The sequence below is a fragment of the Panthera tigris genome, chromosome F3, assembly GCF_018350195.1.
Source record: "Panthera tigris isolate Pti1 chromosome F3, P.tigris_Pti1_mat1.1, whole genome shotgun sequence".
Lineage (NCBI taxonomy): Eukaryota > Metazoa > Chordata > Mammalia > Carnivora > Felidae > Panthera > Panthera tigris.
Genome location: NC_056678.1, coordinates 21,530,744 through 21,553,152, shown reverse-complemented (window position 1 = coordinate 21,553,152; position 22,409 = coordinate 21,530,744). Strand labels below are relative to the sequence as shown.

Below are 22,409 nucleotides of genomic sequence, written 5' to 3'. Positions count from 1 at the left end.
TCAAGTCCCACATGGGTCTCCACACTGAGCCTAGAGCCCGCTTAAAATTCTTTCTCTCCCTCTGCCTCTCTGCCCCACTCATGCTCTCTCTCTTTCTTAAATAAAAACAAATTTAAAAAGATGTCTTAAACCTCCATGACCAAAGTGTCCAGGAGTATAGGTATGGGTTTTATTTCCTCCCATGTAAAAGTACCCACTAAGCCCTGTAAGAAAAAGGAAAAGGCAGAGGCACCAGGAGCTGCCCCAGTGAAGCCCGGTACCACCTGCACCCACGGCAGGCACAGGACAGAGATGAAGGCAAGTGGTGCAGAAAGTTGGTTGGTGGCGCTTGGCAGGCTGTCTGAATCCTGCCGGCCACCCTCCTCCAGGGGGCTAAGTGCAGGGGGCCTGGCAAGTGCACTGCCTGGCAACTCTCTCACAGAATGGGCAGGATTGGGCCTCAGGGTCTTATTGTCCCAGAGTTCAATCTCCCGGCACCAGTCAAGTTGCCTTAACTCATCCTGAAGTGGGAACAAGTCCAGAGACATGACATTCCCTCTGACAACTTAGGATTATACAGAAAACTTGCCTAGAGTCGTACATGGGAACAGAGGAACAGGAGCATAGCAGGTGCAGCGTCAGTCTAACCATTCTGTAAGGTGAAGAGAGGTTTTATTTCAGAGGAACTACAGCCCCGGAAGGAGGGGATATAAGTGGCCCCAGTCTGGTCAGGGAAGCCGAGGCCCCCCCATGGCCCGTGGGTGAGGGTTACAGCCATGCCATCGTCTCTCCTTGTCCTCCGTGGATCCAGGCAGTACGTGAGGAAGAGGGTTTGGGGCAGAGCGAAGGTGGGTCCCACAGAGCCAGCACTGGGAGAGGCAACGGGGGTGTGAACCAGATGGTTCTCCTTGGTTTCCTAGCTCTGTGAAGATGCAGATGGTGTCCTGCAAAAGCACATTTCTGTCCCTTCCTGCCAGACATCAAGACACCCTTCCTCCCCGCACTCACCTCCCCACTATCACCCAGAGTCCCTTATCCACTTCTGGTGGCAAGGAAGCCAGCTGGTTCTGGGTGAGGCCCAGCAGGGCCAGGGATGAACGAGTCGGGGAGTCCCGGCTTAAGAGGAGGGGCTGGAGCTCCTCTGGATCCCTTCTGACTTGACTTTCAAATGTTGAACTTGGGGGAAGCCAGTGAAATAAGAAGCACAGAGGCGAGCCGAGAGCTGTGTCTTGAGTTGGAATATGATCACCCTCCTTCATTTGTCCAGTTCATTGGAGCAATGTGGGTCAAAAAATGCAGTCCTGGGTTGGTGGGAGCTTTGGTCTCTCAAAGGGTCATAGGTAGTTATCGGGGAGGGGGCTCCGAACGAAGAGAGAGGCTGTGGTGAGCAGAGAGGTGATCCCGACAATGCCTGGAACAGGCAGGGAGAGGTGGTGAGGGAGGAGGGGTTTAGGAAAGGCTCAGGGGAGAGTAGAGGCAAGAAGATGAAATGCAGCCCAGAGCAGCCCTCCACCCTGGGGCCTGAGCAATCGCAACTTGGGGTCCTGCTGCCTCCAGAACTCAGGTTTGGGCCCACCTACAAATCCTACTAATGGCAATGGTGACCACGTGTGCCAGTCTCACTCAGTCCTCACAGCGATAGAATAAGGTAAGTGTTCTGATTTCAATTTTATACAGGAGGAAACAGAATCAGAGAGAAGCAAAAAGCTGCCTGAAAAGTCACACGGCAAGTGGTAAAGCCAGGGTTCCAAGCAAAGTCTGACACAAAACTCCACCCTCTGACCGCCATTACTCCATTACTGCACCTGCTGGGATGTTAGGTCACAGGGAGAAAGGAGCCCTTCCTTCCTGATGGCTGCTTGCCTAGCACACACAGCTGTGGCTGGGGGATGGTCGGGAGGGTGCTGTGTGCTGGGCACCCTGAGACACGCTATGGGGACTCTCAGAAGCCTGAGGTGCAGGGGCATTTTTTAAGAGCTTGTGTGCTACTGGGTTCTCCACAGAAGGAGACGTTAGGCAGTGGAAGGCGGATGGCCACTGGGGCCAGGGGTCTCGGGTGGAGAAGGTGGCCAAACAGGGAGGAGAGAGGAGCAGCCTGGACCAGGCTGACGAGGGAGGAAGAGGTGCTGGCTGGCTTTGTCACTGTTGTCTGGGACATGCCTAGGTCAGTGCCTGAGGTTCAAGGACTAGGGGCCATTTCCATTCTGAACAAATAGGGCTGGGCGGGGGGGTGGGGGTGGGTTGGGGTTGGGCTCCTTATGCTTTTTCTTGCTTTTGTGCTGTCAGGAGCTCCTGGCCTCAGATACTTATGGTTTGGTCCTCTTTTCCCGGAAATGATCAGTGATCTCTGAGCAGTACTTGTAAACTTGAGTATAGAAAATGGGATGAGAAGCTTTGACAGTGGAAGAAGCTTCTCTCTGGAGAAACCTCAGGGATCCGGACTGGCATGATGCAGCTTAGGGAGCTGACAGTGTCTAGGGTACCAAGGGCTGTGACGGTCACAGAAGCCCATGGGTACTGAGTTGATGGACCTGTGATCTTGACCACTGCTCCTGTCCTCCCGTCCCTGCCCATTTGGACATAGAAGGTGTAGTAAGACCCGAGGCCTGGGGCTGAGGCTGAGGGCACTCAGGTGCCACCAGGGAGAAGAACTGGGCCAGGGCTGTGACCCTCACGTCGCCTGGGGCTGCACAAAGATGTGGGGCAGCCCAACCTCCCAGAGGAGCCATCTGAGAGGCAGGGATAGAGTGGGCCTGAGCCACTTTGCAGGGGAGGAGATGGTTTGAGGTTGGGGTGGGTGTGATGATGAGACAGAAGAGCTTCAGGTTTCTGTTCCCAGAAGACGACTGGTGGCCGCGCTGTGGCCAATGGCCACCAGGGCTGAGGCTGAAGCTGTGCCCCACGGCACTACCAGAGGCCTGCAGGAGCAGAGTGTCTGAGCTCTGCAGGTCAGGCTGCCCACTGCCCACCCAGCTGTAGTCACACTGGCCCCGAGAAGGGGAGGGGGTGTCTCCCTCTCTCTCTCAGACACACGCAGAGTCCCACACACGGATCCATCCTCATCCTCACCCTCCCCGGACGCTCCCTTTCACGCACAACGCTATTTCCGGGTTCTCTGGTCCACACTCCATGCCTCTCCTGGTTTTGCGGCGTCTGTCAGGTTCTGATCCCCAAACTCTCTCCTCTTCTGTCTCTTCCCAACGTGCAAGGGCTGGCAGTGTGTTCAGGTCTCCTCAGGCTTTGGAGGGTTGGTGATTTAACCCAGAACTACAGGTGGGGACACCAGGGGCCTGGACAGTGAGGGGGTGGGGGGGGGGTGGGCAGGGAGCAGGGCAGAAGCCTGGGTTGCTCCCTGTGAGGCTCCCTGTAAGCGGGCTGGGCCACTTCCGCCTCAGGGGCGGCAGCAGCTACTATCTTCACATCCCCTCTCCCAACAAACAACACATCCTCCCTGGGTGCGAGTTCTGACTGAGGTAGCAGGGCGGGCGGGGGGACAGCAGGCGACATGGCAGAGGAGACCTATTAGCGCAGAAGCAGGAAGGGAGAAGCAGCTGGTACATCTTGGTGTTGAAAACGGACATTCTGGGAAATAAAAAGGAGCGTTCACTCTTAAATCCGTGCCCAGCTGCCCCCTCCTCAGGTGAATAACAGAGCATTCTGTGGGATTTCTATTTCAAATTCCTCATTTATTTTGACATTCACTTGGTTGTGACTCCAAGTTATCAAAGATGCAGGACAGGAAATGTGCAGCAGGAGCAGTGAAACGGCGGTGGAGACGAGATGGCGGAGAGGACAGGGTGTTCCCAGCCTCTCCTTTTCTTCCTGTTAGGGAACAATTCGAAAGGTGTCCAAAGAGTGTCCCCTAGCACAGACTCCATAGCTAAAAAGTGCAGCACAATTGAATGGGTGGGCTTCCTCTTCCATAGGTTAGACCGTCACAGCTACGGGGAGACAGACAGGCAATCTGGAGACTGTGTCCTGTGCACTGTGGGGCTGTGTGGGGGAGGGCCATGGCCCATCATCCCTCCAGTGCCCAAAACCCAGATTTTGGTGTGTAGATTGATAAGATTTAGGCTAAGAAAGCTATAGGAGGAGAGGGGACTGTCTAAGATGCTTTTCACGGAGGGACCCCAATAGATCGATGCGAGAAGCAGGTGATAGTTGACTGGGCTGTCTTGATTTCTCCAAAGGCAGGAGGTACAAAGGAGGGACAGCCCTTGCTGTGGCTGATTGGCTGTGAAATTCCCAGGCGGGGAGGCACTGGGGCTGGTCATCGGGAAGCCACAATGGCTGCTAGACCCAGAAGCTCATGTCAAGGGGGTGTACCTGGGCCCAATGAGGACTGCTCAGGGGATGGAGCAGGTTAAAGTTGCTGTCCTAGGCTGGTCCCTCTGGTCTGGGAGAGAGAGCTCATCACCCCCACCCAGAGCTGCCTCCCGATGTTAGGAAATGCTACTGTTTGAAATCACTCAGTAGGATCAGACATGGTTGCTTTTCCCTGACCGTGAAAATCATTGTGCCTGCTAAACCTGTGTTTCACCGTGGTCCTTCAGCCCTCAACACACATCCTTGCACACTGGATCAGGCCGTCGGTAAGTACATCCAGCCCCTGCCAGGGTGAGGGCAAGGAAAGGAGCATAGCGGACAGGTCTCTTCAGGAAGTCCTGGCTGTTTGGAGTACTAGCGGGCTCTTAGGTCTATCTGGGCAGGTCTCATTTTCCTGGAGAAAATGGGGTCTCGGAGACAACAAATGACTGGCCCTGGAGCTAATGAGTGACCAGAGTGTGTGTGCCAGACCCCCAGGTCCTCTGATTCTTCAGCCAGTGTGCACTAATTACAGAGGAGATGCAAGGTGACAAGTGTGTCCAGACAGAGTGGAGCAAGAAGTGTGGTGAATTCTCTCCCTGCCCCGCTCTCTCCCAGCTGCACCTGGCCGTTTCTCAAATGCAAAATTGGGACTCCAGCAAAGGGGCCAGCTCTTCCCCTGCCCCACCCTCTGCAGCATTCTGTGATGCCACAGTGGTGGGGAGGGGGATAGGTATGCCCTTAGAAGGGGGGAGCAGCCACCCCTTACTGTAGAGGAAACCAGAAAACCCATCAGGTGCTTTCCTTCAAATGGCATAAGGCCACAGCCTAGTTCTAAGTGGGGACTGAGGGCGGGGCTTGGACAATTAACAGCACCCGCCCCCCCCCCCCCCCGCTGGAGACTGGCGTGGGGTTGGGGGGAGCAGCGGTGGGAGGGAAGCAAGCCCAGAATCCATGGAATCCAGCTACCAGGGAATGTCCCCTGGGAGACTCTGCAGGCTCTCCCCGCACCAGCCAGCTGGTTGCCATGGGGACCGGCCACCTTAATCACCTTTCACTCCTGCTGTCTGCGGGTCAGTTCTTCCTTTCTAGCTGGAACATCAGAGACCCTTCCCTCTGCAGCTCCCAAAGGTGGCAAAGCCCCTGGTGTGTGTGTTCTCTGCCAGCTGGTGGAGAACACACACACACACACACACACACACACCCTCACAACACTGCTCCCGCACGCTGCGCTCAGGCTGGTGGGCCAGGGCCCCAGAGACCATCAGCAAGTAGACCTCCTTCGCTAAGCTGCTCAAACTCAGCAGCAAAACTTTGAACTAGGTTCTCCGGCAGGGGCAGCTGGTTCCCAAGGCCGAGAACAGGGATCTGCGGGGAGACAAGGCTAGACGTGACCCTTTCGGTGCATCCTCCACAAACAACCTTATGCCGTGACCTTGAAAGTCAACTCAACGTGTCCCACGAGGAAGGGGGCCGGTACAGCTGTTGTGTGTTCTGGAATCAGTGCCCATTATTGGAGCAGATGCAGAGGCTGTGGCCCTCGTGATGACCAAATACGAAACTAGACCGCGAACTACTTCTTGGATTCCTTGTAGCTCGCGGGTCCTGGGGAGGTCCCCGGAGCACCTCCTTCTCCCTCCTCAGATTCTCACGTCTCCCCTGGCCCTGGGCCCCTTTTTCGTCCATCCCTCAAGGAGTCTGGAGGCCTCTGGGGCCTTTGCTTAGCTTTCCTGGTGCGCCTCCTCCCACCGTCCACCAAAGCTGGGGGAGCGAGGGGAGCGAGAGCGGTTATGACGGGGCCAGAGCCGGCAGAGGACCGTCCCAGCACGGAAGCCTGCAAAGCCACCCGCTCCACCTGCCAGCCCCCACCTCTGAGCCCCGGGGCCGGGCCCTGCCCTGGTCCTCACTGCACTCAATAGCTTGGATTCCACCGTGGGGCAAGAAAAGCCAAAAAAAAGAAACTGAGACAGTCCTCGTGGGCTGTTGGAGGGGATCACCTGCTGCCCCCATGGCTCCTGCTGGGAGAGCAGCATCGGTACGTGGAGGGGTCAGGGGTGAACGGGGTTACACGTCTGTACTAATAGCCCTTGGATTGGTGAAGGCCTCACGCCCGGAGCCTGGCCACGTCACCGGGTAACTCTGGGGTACTGCCAGCTTGAGGGTCGGGGGTCCCCCTTCCTTGTAGTATGTAGGAGCAAAGGAGAGCCTCTCGCCTCCGCCCCCGTTGGGTACCATGTCAGCCGTCCGTATGTAGAAGGGGGAGCTGTACGGGGAGCAGGTGGTGCAGTGGCCGGCTGCCGCCCCACACGGCTGGCCGCAGGGCTCGCTGGTGAGAGGCACCAGGCTGCCTCGGCCGTCCAGGGCTTGGGAGCTACAGGCATTGCAGGTGGGGCCTCTGGGGTGTGTGGGCAGGTCGTGCTCTTCCTCCTCCTCGTCTGCATCCTCGGCCCTGCTCTTCTTGCAGCAGTAATACTGAGGGGAGAGTGGGGAGGGATGCCTGAGGGCTGGATGCTCCCCTTCCAGCGCACAAAGGCACCCGCGCCCCCGTCCACGGAGGACCCTGTGCAGAGAGCTTCCGGGTGTCGAGACTAAAACGCAACACCAGACGCCCACGTTCCACCAATACACAGTCCCAGCCTTGCGAGACCAGTACCTTCCCTCTTCCTTCCCCCTGCTTCCCAGCACTTAGCTCCGGGCTGTGGTTGAGAGAGGTGGGGCGGCAGAGAGGAGGGGCATGTCTGTCCTATCGAGGACAGGACTGGGGCAGCTGGGAGCAGTTTTCCGTCTCCCCAGAAGGATGCCCTTCCCACCACTCCTGAAAGCTCAGATACGCAGGACACACAACACAGTGACCCAACATCTTCCCAGCACACTGCCTTTGGGGACCCCAAAGTGTACAGGGTGTGGGGGCTGCATGGCTCCCTCTGGCCACCCCCAATTCCCAGCCCTCTTAACTTATGCCTCCCACATTCCATGGCTTTGGGCTTTGTCACCCTCCAAGTGGGCCCCCGGTTTCTGCCCCCGGTGCCCCCTGGGGACTGACCTGGAGTCTACAGTAGCACAGGACGGCGATGATGCAGAGGAGAATGACCGTAGCTAGGATTCCGCCAGTGATCACAACTGTTCCCGCTGTCATCCGCCCGATGCCCCATCAAACTCTGCAAAGATGCGTGCAGAGAGGTGAGGGGCGGCCACACTGGCTGTGGGGCGGGGAGGCCTCCTGGAACTTTCTACACAGTTGGAGGCTGGGCGGACCTGAGGGCAGCTGGAATAGGAGGGGCCCCAGGGACTTCCTGTGCCTGGGCCAGCCGGACCTGAAGGCCTACGGCTGCAGGAGGGAAGAGAGGAGGCAGAGTGCTCACTGAGGACATAATTCTGCTCTCTGCGTCTGTTCAAAGGATCTTGCTGTCTTTCTCTAGTTCTCTTCTCCTTCTCCACACACTCACCCCATGATTCCAAGACACAAAGACAGCGGCTTCCTCTCCTGAGGGCTTAGTCTGTGGCACTGCCCTAAATTTTCCCTGGCTGTCTGGGTTAATCCTCAAAATACCTCTTGGGATAGTTATCCATTATCCCCGTTTCACACACGTTGAACCGAGGCTTTGATTGGTTTGGCTGAGATCCTGTCCAGCCTGGTTCACCCCTGATGCCATGCTCTTAATCCCTGCCCTCCAGGACACAAACAGCAGACTCCTGAGCCTTTGACCCAGGTGGAGGGGACAGGGTCCGAATGTGAAAAGTTCTGCCCGGTTCTGCCCTGGCTCAAACCCACACTCCTTTCGGGGGCATCTCTCCTCTCTTTCCAACTCTTATGGAAAACAAGGGCAAGGTAAGCCCAGGGGGAGTGGGCAACAGGCAGCATTCTGGCTCCCGGAAGCTGGTGGCGAGGCCGGAGGACGGGTCCTGCTAATGCAGATAATGGGCCAGGGGTGAGCTCTGGATGTGAGGCTGTGTGGCCTCAGGCAGACTCCCTTTCAGGCACTGAAGGGGGACTTCCCGCCCTCACGGGCACTTGGGGACCACGGCTGGCCCTGCTAATGGAGCGGGACGGTGGGAGGAGACTCGGCATCTTGAGGAAGGAAGAGTGACCATGAGCACTTACGTTCAGTAAAGGGAACAGTGACCTGCAAGACAATAAAAGGGACAGAGATGTTGGAAGAAGTGTTACCCCTGAAAAAGGCCCCAAGGGTTACATCGGTCCCTAAGGCCCTCACCTTGCTTTCCCCTCTGTGTGGTCCACCACCGAGAAACCCACACGTCCCCAGCCCGGTCTCCAGCTGTGCCTCCCGCTACTGATAGGTAGACGCTTCACTCGCACATCCCTCTGGTATCTCACACTCAACTGTGACGGCCTAAGTCATCACCCTCTTTCCAGAGGGGTGCTCCCACCTCTAGCCTTTCACCAGGGCTGCCACGAGGGGCCTGGCGGGATGTTCCTCATTCAAAGGGCAAGTGGGGCCGGAACGCAAGCTGCGGTCCCCTGAGGAAGGTGTAGGCCCTGCTGTGTTCACCTGGCGGAAGGAGCGCTTCCTCCTCACCCGGGTCGCTCCTGCCCCCCACCGTCATGTGCCCTGGCTTTGCCCTGCTCCAGTTCCCTGCGTGCTCACCACCAATTTGTCTTCCCTCCCCACCTCCCACTGCCCCCCTACACGAATCTTCCGTCCACCAGGAAGGCCCAGTTCCTAAGAAGCTTAGAGCCTCGTGATGAAAAGACACTTCATATACCGGATGATATGGTGTAAGACACACAGACCAGGGGCTGTGGGGACACAGAGGAGGGAGCAGCTAACTACTCGGGGAAGGTTCCCTGGAAGATGTTACACTTGAGCTGAGTCCTAGAAGCGGACAGGGAGCTTGTCCAGTAGACAAGTGCAGAGGGCTGGATGAACAGCCCAGGCATGTGAACGACCACAGGGGGTTCCAGGACCTGTAGCGAATCTGCAAAGGCTCAGGCAGGGTAGGCAGGAAGTGGGAGAGGCTGTGAGCCAGGCAGGGAATTGGCATTTAACTCTCTTCGAGGCGAGGGGGTTTCCTGAAGAACTCTGGGTAGAGGAGTGCATGAACCCGCTCTCTCCACCTGTTTAGATCCTACCCACCATCCAGGGCTCTGAGAGACCTCCCTGACCTCCCCATAGTGGTGTTCTCTCTCTAGACTCCTACTGCAAAGCCTTTCCATGGGCCACTTTTTTTTAAGTTTATTTATTTATTCTGAGAGAGAGAGAGAGAGAGAGAGCGAGCAAGCAGGGGAGAGGTGGAGAAAGAGAGAGAAAGAGAATCCCAAGCAGGCTCTGCACCAGCAGCACAAAGCCCAATGAAGGGCTCTAACTCACAAACCACGACATCATGACCTGAGCCAAAATCAAGAGTCAGATGCTTAACCGACTGAGCCACCCAGGCTCCCCTTCCATTGCCACTTTTCTTTTTATTTATTTATTTATTTTTTTTAATGTTTATTTTTGAGAAAGAAAGAAAGCACGAGCAAGGGAGGGGCAGAGAGAGAGGGAGACACAGAATCTGGAAGCAGGCTCCAGGCTCCGAGCTGTCATCACAGTGCCTGATGCGGGCTCGAACCCAGGAAGCGTGAGATCACGACCTGAGCAGAAGTCAAGCTTAACCGAGCTAGCCACCCAGGCTCCCCCATTGGCCGTTTTTCAAATCTTGTCCCGGTAAAATGCTTGTCAAGTTTCACATGGGAACATCTTAACTCCTCCAGTACTTTAGAGGTCCTTTGGGATCAGGAGCTGTGTCCTCTACTGCTTCCTACGCCTGCAACATTGTACACAGTGCTGGGTGCCAAGTGTGTACTTGATAATCACCTCGTGGTGCAGCGTTTCCTTCATGGGCCTGGCAGTTATGACTCGGACCCACCACCAGGGGGCAGCAAGCTGTATCTCTCGGCTCGCTTCCCATTTTCAGACCTGAGCATCACTGTTCCAGACCAAGTTGACTTTGCCCAGATGCACGGTGGGCCATGCTTCAGGGCTTCACTGGGCATTCGCTGGGTTTGGGGATGGGGGGCGGGTGAGGAGATGAACCTCAGCTTTAGGAGAATGTATGTGCCCTCATTACAACATCAGTCCACTTCCCCTGCTTCCCCTGCTTGCTCACCAGGGAGGGCTGTTGAAGAGACAGAGGCCTGTGGAGTGACCTGAAGTTGGAGGCAGCAGTGACCCACTCTACCTGAAAGTCTCGGCCTCGTCCCCTGGGATGAGCTGAGCCCGTTTTAGGATGCAGCGAATTATGAAGCTATATAAGAACAGTGCCCTCCCCTCCTTCTGACCTCCACGCCTGGCCTCCCCTCTCTCAGTACCCTGACGCTGTACGGCACAAGTGACCTGGAAACGGGGAGCACGGCAGGGCAGGCAGAGGCGCACATCTGAAGACCCATCTGAGGTCCAGCTGTGCCATTTAGCAGCCACCCCATCTTGGAAACTGACCTCCTTTCTCGCTTGTAAAAGAAAGATTAAAAAAAAAAAAAAACTCAGCTTACAAGCATGACTGTGAGGAAAAAGTGAGATTCATGTGTGCAAGAGTCCCTTGGAAACTCCAAAAGATCCTGCAAACACAGCTATTTGCAGGGAAAAGGAAGGCCCAGATGTTGTCTGTGTCTGATTAAATCTGGCCTTAAAATCATAAGCCAAGAAGGCACAGATAAAGGGCGGGCAGGGAACAAGCCAGGTCCCAGCCACTCTCCCTGAGGGCCCCCTACTAATGGTACAATTTGGCATTGAAATTCCCATAACCAGTGGCTCCTATTATTTCCGGTGGGTTCAGGTTCTCTCTGCAACTCAATGCAAAGGACAGCACTCTACAGTCTACAAGTGTGCTTCCATTTACCGCCCTTCCTGCAATAGGGAGGCTCTGAGATGGCCTCTGGCAGCCATGCCTCGGGTAGTCGCCTTCCCTAGAGGGTGGGTGCCCTCTGTGACTTACTTCTAACCAACAGAACACAGCAAAGATGACGGGATGTCGCTTCTGTGAATAGATTATGTAGCATTCTGACTACCTTCTTGCTAGCCAACTCCTTCCCTTGCTGGTTTGGACGCAGCAAGTCGCCATGCTGGGAGGCCCATGTGGCAAGGAACAGAGGGTGGCCTCTGGCCCTCAGTCCAATGACCTAAATGGAACTGGAAAATCACACAAGTGAGAGTGGAAGCGGGTCCTTCCCCGGTTGAGCTTTGAGATGAAACTGTAGCCCCAAGACACCCGAATGCAGCCTTATGACAGACCCAGAGACAGGAACCCACTAGCCACGCCTGGATCCCTGACCCACAGAAACTGCAAGGTAATCAGTGTGTGTTGTTTCAGCTGCTAAGTTTGTAGTAGTCCCATTATACAGCGAGAGATAACTAATAGACCTCAGCACCACGCAAAAACCCCACATGCAGGAGAGGAAGCCAGACCATTAAATAAATGATGTGCCTAAAGTCAAGTGTCTGAGTCAGGACCCGAGGGCCAGTGCCATAGAGTCTCCATAATACCCAGCTGCCTTCTGAGGAGCTTCCAAAGGACAGGAGAAAGAGGTCCCCTCCCAGGGCCTAGTGGATCTGAACAGATGGGTTCAGTGGTGGCCAAGTCCGGGACCAAGGACGGCCAAAGAGGACAAACCTGTTGCCCGCTAAAGACTCCCAGGCCTGCCCTCTGTGACCAGGACTTTCTGGACTTCCTCCCCACCAACACCCCTCGCTACCCAGGGCCCAGACACCTTCTCCTGGGGACAGAGGGTTGGCCTGAGCCACACACTCACGTGAAACAGCTGGGGCAGCAATGGCTCAGTCACACAGGCTGTGCCTGAGCAGACAGCGGTTGGGGGTGCGTCATGGCCAAGGACATCAGTTCCTGCCAGAGGAGAGAGGGGAAGATCAGTGAGAGCTGGAGAGAGAGGCCAAGAGGACAAACTGACCCCAAGATTCTGAATGGACACCCCCCAGAGGGCCTTGGCTCTCGACCTCCATGGCTGCCTCAGTCTCTGAGGCTCCCAGCCTAGGAGCCCGAGGACAGACCTGTAAGGCCACATCCTATCCCGTCTTTGTTTGCTGCCCTCAGCGCTGCTGTCCGGACCCCGCTGGCCAACACAGGACACTGGGCACGAGCTCCTGCCTATTCTGGGAAGTGAGGCTCAATGGGGGGCAGGGAGTCGCTCACGCTCCTGGAGAATTCTGGGCTGTGCCCTGGCGAACGTGTCCTTGTTGCCTGCATGGCTGGTCCTTTCCTCCACGGCCCCACACACTCTTCCCCATACCCTTCCCCACTCTTCCCTGGGCCTGCCCGTATTCCCAGTGCCCAGAGCCACACACTCCTTCCTCTTACTCCAGTATCCTGACCTCCCCCAGGACAACATACCAAGTGGACGGTCGGATGAGCAAGTTCACACTGGTGGGCTGATGGAGAAGGGGGAGGCAGGATCCTACCAGGACATTTAGGAATCCAGTCTAGGCTAATTACTGGGGCTCCCTTCAAACGAAAATTCTCTAATTTATTTACAGGGGAGTCTGGGACCGAGAGTACAGGAGTGGGGAGAGGAAGGATGCCCTCTGGGGAGGCTTAGCCCTGCCCATTGTCCTGAGGGGGAAGGCCCCACTGGGTGTCTTTGTATTGGGAGGGAACCCAGCTGTTAAGTGGACCCACAGCATCACCTTCCACAGGGGATGGGCTGACCTCCTCAGGGTTCTCTGCCTCAGCCAGAAGCTGGGGGTCAAAGGGCAGACATTAGCATGCCTCCGGGCCCTGTGCTCATCTGAGTTCAGCTGGTCTCAGGAGCAGATTTCTGGGAGAAGTTGAGAAAGGCAGATGTTCACCTCCAGACTCAGCCCATCCCCTCCTTCACCTCCCTTCTAGGTCTAGGCCTTACTGCCTGGAATCTGCTTGGGATGTTTCAGGCACCCCGGCTTTCTTTTCTCAAAGATGCTCTCACTCTCATTAATACGGAAATCACAGGTAGCTGGATGTCAGAGTGGGACTCTTCTTAAATTTTTTTTTTTAATGTTTATTTGGTTTTGAGAGAGCGCAGTGGGAGAGGGGCAGAGAGAGGAGGACAGAGGATTCAAACAGGGCTCTGCACTGGCAGCAGTGAGACTGATGTGGGGCTTGAACTCAGGAACTGCGAGATCATGACCTGAGTCGAGGTCGACGCTCAACTGACTGAGCCACCTAGGCGCTCCCTTATCTAAGTCTGATTGAGATGCCAATTGATAGAAATCAGAAGACTAAAGTAAGGTTGGGACAGGTCCCTCTTCCCTGGCCGAGAGCAGGGAAGTGTACATGGGAATGTCAAAACGTCTGTTTCAGGATCCAGGAAACTTTCTCCCACTTTGTAAAGTACAGATGGGCCAAAAATTTGGAGAAGATTTGGTGCAGAAGATTTCCTTGACAAGAGCGGTTGCTGAGCCACGAAATCCTCACTCTAACCCCCAAGGGGCGGGGCCGAGGGGCAGGCAGAGGTTGGCTGTCCTGCTTCCTGTCCAGTAGGGCCACCTGGAGGCACGAGAAAAACCCAGTCCACCAGGCTGGAGCTGGACATCCTGATGCCCGGGGGCTGGGCAAGGAGTCGCAAGGGCCTCCCGGGACAGAGAGATGTGTTTGGCTGGGGTAAAGGGGCTGCCGGAGAGAGGGGCCCAGCAGGGACCCTCAAAAGTGCCCACAAAAAACATCCACAAAAGCAAGAGCCCAGGAGGCTTCCCCGGCTCTCTAACCAGTAAGAACTCCCCATTTCAATCTGGCAGCTAGTGAAACAGCAGCTCTTGGGGGCAGCGGGAGGAAAGCAAGAGGTGGGGGAGTGTGACAGCAGAGGGACACGGCCCATCTCCCCAGTTGCTTCTAGCCCAAAGCAGATCCAAACTGGCAGAAAGGAGGAGCATAATACTGTCAATTGTTCAATGATTCCAATTTCTAAGTTGAGTCTGTAGCTACAGCTGAGAGGCACCACAGACTATCACCTAAGAGTGGGTGACCAGCAATGGGACTGACCCAAGTTTTTATCTAGGGGCAGGGGGAGGTTTCTTCCACTGAATACATTTTAACATGAAAGGATTCTCAAAGGAAAAAAAAAAAAAAAAAAAGCCAAAGTTGTTCGTTGAGCACAAATCATGCAATATGCATGTTTAACCTATTAGTTATTGACAGAAAAACACATGGAAATGGAAGGACTCTAAGGGATCTGGCCCGGTTATCTATTTTCTAGATGAAGAAACCAAGTTCAGAGAGGACAAGTGACTGGCTTAACCACACACAGCAAAATAGAGGTGGAGCAGGAGAGGCACTGGGAGTGGAGCCTCCTGGCCCCAGGCCAGGGCCCTGCCATTAGGCTGCTGTCTCTCCTTCCAGAAGATCTGCACTAACTACACCAGGAGCTACTGTGTCCTGAGGCAGGGTCTCTCAAATCAGCTTGACGGTAACAATCACCTGAGTCGGGTGTTAAAAGACGGAGAGTCCAGACCTACCGAGGCATCTCCAGAGGAGGGGCTCGGGGACCTGCCTTTTTTACAGGTTTGAGTCTTCCCATCTGGCCCTTTTAGGAAATGATGTAGGAACGAAGGTCTTTGGGAGGACTTCAGGCAGCAGGCAGCAAGGAGGCAGGTGACTTTGCAGAGTCTGTAGCATCATCTGACGCCCATAAGATTGGCTCCGGATTCTGTGTCCTTTGGGCAAGTGGGCCAGAAGGCAGGAGGAAGAGGGAGGTGCGGAAGAACCAGGGTACCTGGCAACCCTGGGTGGGGTGGGGCCAACAAAGACGCCAGGGTGGGGGATCTTAAAGGCCATTCTTCTGGTAGAGGCCGGTGGGGGGTATTAACGGCCAACCTGATAGGACGTGTTGGGAAGTGAGTGTCTCACTCCTCACAAGGCCAAGTGCCTGTGCTGTGTCTGAAGGGCCCCTGCCCTGAGTGACTTCAGCTCACTGACGCAGGGTCACCTCCTCGCTGCCTGAGCGATGCTGGCAGGAGACGCGCGGCCACAGCTGGCAGCGGTACATGTAATTAACGACCGGCTGCCCCTGCTCCCCACTCAGCCCCCCTAGGAGCACAAGTTAATTGAGTGGGGCCTAAGCACCACTGATCTCAATTTCTTCTGAGGCAAGTAAGCCTTCTCCAATCATTTATTAACTCATGAAATTGACACAGCAGGTTAGCAGCCCTGGAGAAAAGGAACAGGTTTTTTGCCTTGTTACCAGACTTCCTAGACTGCAATCCTCACGCGAGGTTGGCAGAGGGGATCGGAGGAAGGGTTTCCTTTTACTCTGACTGTGCTTGTGGCCATTGGCAGGCCCACATCCCCAGGATGAAGGTGTGAAAAACGATGGCCAGATAGGTTCCTCCGTGCCCAATACATAGGTAACGACGGCCCCACAGAGGTGTGTGCTATTTGAGAAGAGGCCTCTGTAGGAGATACAAAGAACCCTTGCAGGGGTGCCTGGGTGGCTCAGTTTGTTAAGCATCCGATTCTTGAGTTCAGCTCAGGTCATGATCTCAGGGTTCTTGAGATCCAGCCCTGCACCGGGCTCTATGCTTACAGCACAGAGCTCCCCTCCCTCCCCTGCTTGCAAGCACGTGTGCATGCATGTGGTCTATCTAAATAAATAATTTTTTTTAAAGGGACCCCTTGCTAATCATCAAGGGGATAAAGGGAACCTGGATGTAGTAACAGGCAATGGACAGGTGGTTTTCAAAATAAGTAACCAAAAAGGCTAACAGGAAAGTGAAGAAATGCCCAAACTCATGCCTATCTGAGAAAGACAAATTGAAACCACAGTACACTCTTACTTTACGCTGGTAGGACTGGCAAAAATTAGAAAGCTGGATAATGCCAAGGATCCGAGCATCTGCAGGAATGCAGGGACACTGCGGGAGGGGTGTAGCGAGAGCAGCCATTGACCTGGTGTTACTTCGTCATATTAAGTTCACAGATACCCCACAAGAAGCAATTCTGCGCCTGAGTCTATGTCCCCAAAATTTCTCGACACGTCCACAAGGGGGTCATGTGTGAAAGATGTTCATGGCTGTGTTGTTTATGGAGGCAGGGAACTGAAGCAAGCTCAGTGATCATCACTGGGGAGTGGAGAAGTAAAATCAGGGATGACGCCTCTGTGGAAGGCAACAGACCAGATGGGCCATAGCAACAACCGTACATCTTAACACAGCGCTAAGTGAAAAACAGACAAAAAACCCCCAAACAGTGAGATGTAAAATAGTGCCTACATAAACTTAAAATCCAAGCTTACAGATCAACAGTTCACATGTTCAAGAACACACACCAAAACAATGGATCTCATTAAGTGTTAGAATGGCCGCCGATGGAAGGAGTTGAACAGGACTGGAAGAAGAGACAAGCAAATAACGCAAGAGAGGGGCCTGGCACAGACCCATGGTAAGTGGTAATGTGCTATGATTGCACACAGCATAATTATCTTCACCGTCTGCATCTGAGGTCCAACTTGACCAAAGAGTAAAGAAAGAAAGGGGCTTTGACCACCTCCAGGAAGCCTTCCATGATGCACTTAATGTTGCACATTTTTGGTTAGCCTTCCTATTTGTCCCCAGACAACTATATTTGTTCATACACTCGTGTCCTGTGGGGGTGTACTTTGCTTCCTTCATTAGATTACAGACCATTTGAAGGCACAGACTTGGAATCCCGTGTCTTCGTAAAGCTCCACTCCAACTGCTTGATGTTCTGTACATTCCAAACATGGAATGACCAGCTCTAATGGGGAAGCTGCTTTGTATGCAGAGTGCTATTCCAACACACAGCCGGGTGTTCTGGGCTCATCCGCTGCAGATAGTTGTAGGAGCACCAGGCTACGAGGGCTAAGATTTGCGCTTAAGTTCTACTTTCTAGGCTCCCTGTGGTGACTTTGGATAATTGATGATCTCTTTGAGGTTCATCTGCAAAATGAAAGTAAATGACACACCTTCCCTCACAGAGTAAGGATTATGGGAAAGGGGGTGTTATTTTAAATTACGCCAGCTTCGAAGGAGAGTGAATGTTGTTCCAAGGACTCAGGGTCCCTGTGGTCCTCTGCTGCCAACAGAAGAGATGGCCCTTCGCTCTCACTTGTCCCTCGATGAGTTGGCCATGTCAAGGTTTGGAAATAGACGTGGTAAGAGCTGGACCACTCGACATAACAGAGTTAAAAGAGTTTATTGAGGTGTAGGGTAGCAGGTAGGCCAGAGAGGGAGGGATGGGAAAGAAAGGAGATCCAGAAAAAATGACTGAGTCTGGGGGGGCTTCTGTTGAGTCTCTTGGCCAGTTAAAAATCCCGGCAGTTGGTTAGTGCCAAAGGAGGTCTCTAAGTTTTTTGCAGTGTCTTCCCAAATTGTCGGTAACGCACAAATGTGAATGATATTCTTCTCATTAGTGGCAATAGTTTGAAGAGGCTGAGCTCAGGCTCGGATCGGTGGAATGCGGATGACGCAGTAAGGACCAATTCAGCAGACGGGGCTGAGCAAGAACTATCTAGACCCTTACAACGCATGACCCCAGCTCCTATGTGAGTCACGCCTCTCAGATCAAATGTGTCCTGAGGTTCCCGATCATGACCTTGACTAGCATTCCAGCTGGGACCTCTGTGTCTCAGACTCATGGACACCCTATGTCATTCTCCTCATTTATTCTCCACTTACTATTATTAGTAGTAGTTATTATTTGTAGTATTAGTAGTAGTTATTGAGCACGGTGCCCGGCATTGAGTTTTGCCTCAGGAACACAAACATGATAAGACAGAGCGCCCTCAAGGAGCTCACGGGGAGAGGGGGGCATTGTAAACAGTGGGGGACATGGTCTCAGGCCCGGTGGTTGGAAGGCCCGGGCTGACTGCAGTCCCTATCAGACCACCACGGTGCTTGAGCCTGCAAACTCCCTGGAGCAGGCAGAGCTCCGGACAAATGTCCGGGGGTATCAGTAAGCGTTTACTGCAGATAAATAGCAAAGATGGGGGGGGAAGGGCTGCTCCTCTCAGCCCAGGGCTGACCCAAAGGACACGTGGTCCCTCAGTTACGACTGTGCGGGTCATGGAAACTGGGTGCAGAAGTGCAGAGTATCACATGGGCACCCCCAGTGCCCCCTGTCCCAGTTTACAGCCGTCCTGAGCTCTCCTCCCGCAAACCCCCATTGTGCTTATAGTCTGTACACACAAGTGGGACTTAATTACGTGTCACTTTGGATGGCTATTTTGGACAGATGACCCTTGTCTCTGTAGCTCTTGAAATCAGGGTCACCGATCGTGGTGGATCTGTTCTCTCTGCTACAGGGAGACGGGTGCAGAGGCCAGTAAACTTGTTAAGGGTGTGGCTTCCCTTAGACTTGGCTTTGTTTCCCTTTCTGCCTTTCAAAACAATGTTCATCACCGCTTACAGAATTTCCCTGGGCTTCGTCTTGTTTGATCTCCAGGCATGGCAGTTTTTTGACTTATTCTACAGAAAACAGTAAGTTCAGAAAAGCCATGGACGCAGGTAATTCCGGGAGGGCTGGGACACCCTGCTGGCACTGTTCTTCCACGACCAGCATGGGTTTTGTGGGAACATGCACAGTGGCCCGTGTCTGTGCTACCCCAGCTCTTCTGAGCCCACATTCCATACTCTTTCCCGGCCTGACCGTTTGCAGGAGGGAAGGAGGCTCCATTGGCCTCCGTAAAGTGCGTGGTTCTGCATCATAGACTTGCGTTTCTCTCCATCTGTATTTGATGTCTACCATTGTCCAGAAGGTGTTCTGAGATCCCCAGGCACCAGGCCTCCGGCCTGATGACTGCTAAACAGGCTTGTTAGGAAAGGCAGAAGTGTCTGTGGGGTTTGTTTCTCCTCTCTAGCAAGATGTCAGCTGGCTGGAAGAGATCCAAATAAGAACACAGGCCATGCGAGGGACGGAGAGCTTGTTTTTTGAGGCCAGATGGCGATAAGGAGAGCATGGCATTAGGACTGAAAAGGCAGCCAGAGGGAGCTAGACTGTAAGAGACTGGTCATTGACCCACAGTCGTCAAAGCAGGGGAAGAAGTGGGAGGCTTGCTCAGGGCTTTCCAGGGGAGGCAGGATTTGAAATAGGGATAAAATTGGACCGAGGGAAATTTAGACCAAATCCAAGACAAATCTCACAGGACATAAGCAAGTGTAACAGAGGTTTGGAAACTGTTAACTCATGTCGCACAGGGAGGCTTGGGAGCATCACAGAGCTGGTCTCCTCTCCTGACCCCCAGTCCAGAGGACAGGGCCTATTTCTGCACCTGTCGGGTGTGACTGGTCCAGACTGAGGGCAGGAGGGGGGTGAGACATCCAGGGCGGAATGGGGCAGCTTCTGGGTTTGGGGACCTTAAAAAAAAAAATGCAGCAGAATTTATGTAGAATCCTTGAATCATTTTAAAGAAAACATTCTAAAATGGGCAAGAGCACCCGGGGAGGACTCTCAGAAGTCCAGGCACAGGAGATCAGGTGAGGGAGACGGCAGGCCTCTGCTGCCACGGGTGTGGCCCTCTATGGAAGCCACGGAAGCCCAAACCCAGGGCTTCAGCAAGGGCTCTGGGCAGAACCCCACCGGCAAGCCGGGCACAGACACAGCAGGTCTGTGAGAGGGCCAACAGAATCTGCAAGGAAGGCACGTGACTGCATCAGAACAAAACCAACCCCTTGGCCACACGGGCTGGAGCTCCCACCCTTAGTGAGCAGGAAGGGGGAGCTCACCTCCAGACATGTCTCATCGTCTTAACAGTGGATGTGCACATCCTCAAGGCCACTGCACCCCACAATATACAGGGTTCCTGCTCCATATTCTGGGTCTAGTAATTCTCAACTAACGCTTTGCATGTCTTTATGCACTGCCAAGGTAAACTCTTCTGCCAAGTGACCTGCTTGACTAGTCCAGTCGACATCCTAGCACGTAGAGGGAGCAAAACTCAGGAAGCAGCGTCTGGATCTCAGTGAATCGTATTTCTGGCTGAGCTACATACTCTGACTTATCTGGCAGTGGTCGTCTTGTGATGGTTCCTTCAGCTGAATCTTGATCCCTTTGCACCTTGTGGATGGGGTCGAGGGTGGGGGGGTTTACAGATTCTAAACTGCAGGTTTCTAACTCTTCCTCCAGAAATAGAGATTAAGGAGAGGGTGCAGGGGGACTGAAGGTGGCCAGTTTACCCTTCAGGGAAGCCTCCAGGGTAGGTTGATCCAGAGAAGCCAGAAAACAGGTTAGGAAGATTAGAAAGAGCAACTTCATGCTTTTTTTGTGTAACAGGAAAACGTGTTAAGGTAAAATATTTATAGGCTTTCTCCTCCTCTACTTTCTGCTAAGCTATGTCTACTGGCTCATCTCTTGGAGTGGGCAGAGTTGGGGTAAAAGAGAGGCTGGGAGGTCCCATGCTATTTGAATTTATGGGAGCTAGACAGGTCAGAGTACTGACCTGAATACACTTGGACGATGAGAGGACAGGAGGAGAGATCCAGGAGCCAGTGTGAAAGGCATTTGAAAAGCATCTTGGAAGGACGGACAGAACAGGAGGCTCAAGGTGGCCATCATATGTGTGAGATACAGGGAGAGCAGGAGACGGGGGAAGATGAAATTTTGAAGTTTTTTTTAATATATATTATGAATACAATTTCTCCCATTGGGATCTTCCCAAAATGTGCATTAAAGGTTTAAATTGCTCTCCAAACCTTTTTTTTTTTTTTTTTTTTTTTTTTTGCATATTGGATTTGAATTTCCTGGAATGAGACACCTCGAAGAGACTGAGACAATGTGATAATTTTTTTTCTTTCCTTTTGTGGGTTATAATCATAAAGAAAGACTACTTGGTCTGAAGAAAAATAATCACTAGCAATTTAGTTACATCAGCACCACTTTGGGTAAAGTTAGAAAGAAAGACACAGCTAGATTAGCATTTATGAACTTCCAAAACTTTAAGCTTGTGTGTGTGTGTGTGTGTGTGTGTGTGTGTGTGTGTGTTTCTAGTTTCCAGAGAGGCAGCGTATAGCTTTTGTCAGATATCAGAGAGCACTGTGACTTCAGAGAGGTTAAGGACTACCAAGTGAGATGAGGTACAGGGAGAATGTATAAGAAGGGCATGGCTAAGAAGACAGCAGCTGCAAAAATAAAAATAAAAATAGAACGGAAGCAAGGAAGGAAGGGAGGGACGGACGGAGAGAGGGAGGGAGGTTTCTGTCCAGGAAGACTCCTGTCTTCCTCTACAGTAGGTCGAGGAAGGAAGAATAATTACATTTAAATCAGGTATGAACGGTCAAGACAGGAGGTCATTTCCACAAGCAAAAACAAGCCAAACGGAAGAAAAAACTAAAAAGACACAAAGACAGGGATTTGGTAGGAATCATGAATGATACACAATTCCTCAAAATGTTCCTGGCAGGTGACCCCTCTGGGACAAGGCAGCAGAGCACATCTGAGTCTCTGACATTTTTTTAAGCCCCAAATGGATTAAACATCCTTTAAAAAGACCTCCTTCTATGTGAATGATCACTTCTTAATTTCATTCATTTTTCCTCCTTGTTATTTTGTGCTTTTCTTATCAATTTCTCTTTTTTCTCCCAGTTCTTTATGTACCTCTCAAGATACATTACACAGGGACATTTATTTTTATGCCAATGGGAAGACATTATAAACTCTGTTCTACACATTTTTTTCTGTGTGTCAATATATCATATATATCTTGAATATCATTTCGTATCAGTAGAAGGCAGTCTCCCTTCTTACTTTAACAGCTGCATTGTAGTCTATTAAAATGTAGCCCTGTAATTTATTTAACCTGCCCTTTACGGATGGATTCCTATGTCATTTCCAGTCTTTTGCTACTACAAACAATTTTGCAAAGAACATCTTTGTACGACTGTCTCTACATCACACATGAGTATACCTGCAGGATGACGCTTAGAAGTGACACGCCTGGGTCAGGTGTGTGTCTGTATTGCTCATTCTGACAGGCGTTGTCAAAACTGCCCTTCAAAGAGACCGCACCGCATTTATACTCTTACTGGGAATGTATGCTGGTGCATTTTCTCATATCCTCGCAAACAATCTATGGAGGTATAATTCACAACTCTTACCACGTTCTTTGAAAAACTACTGACTAGGCACATTAACACGTGCAGTGTCATAAATACTATAAATATTTTTCTACTATGGGAAAGTTTTCCTACTAG

The 22,409-nt window shown here is 52.9% G+C and overlaps 1 protein-coding gene across 1 annotated transcript in view; it reads right to left on the bottom strand.

Annotated features, from left to right (window-relative positions):
* Positions 1-3,677: 3,677 nt before the first annotated feature.
* Positions 3,678-22,409, bottom strand: part of FAM163A (family with sequence similarity 163 member A) — a 78,722-nt gene continuing 59,990 nt past the window's right edge. Inside the window, exons 2-5 of the mRNA XM_042976727.1 lie at positions 12,032-12,123; positions 8,387-8,408; positions 7,328-7,442; positions 3,678-6,756 (exon numbers count right to left, since the gene is read on the bottom strand). Coding sequence (XP_042832661.1) covers positions 6,349-6,756; positions 7,328-7,420 — 501 coding nt within the window. The 5' untranslated portion in view covers positions 7,421-7,442; positions 8,387-8,408; positions 12,032-12,123 and the 3' untranslated portion in view covers positions 3,678-6,348. The remainder of the gene's footprint in view (positions 6,757-7,327; positions 7,443-8,386; positions 8,409-12,031; positions 12,124-22,409) is intronic.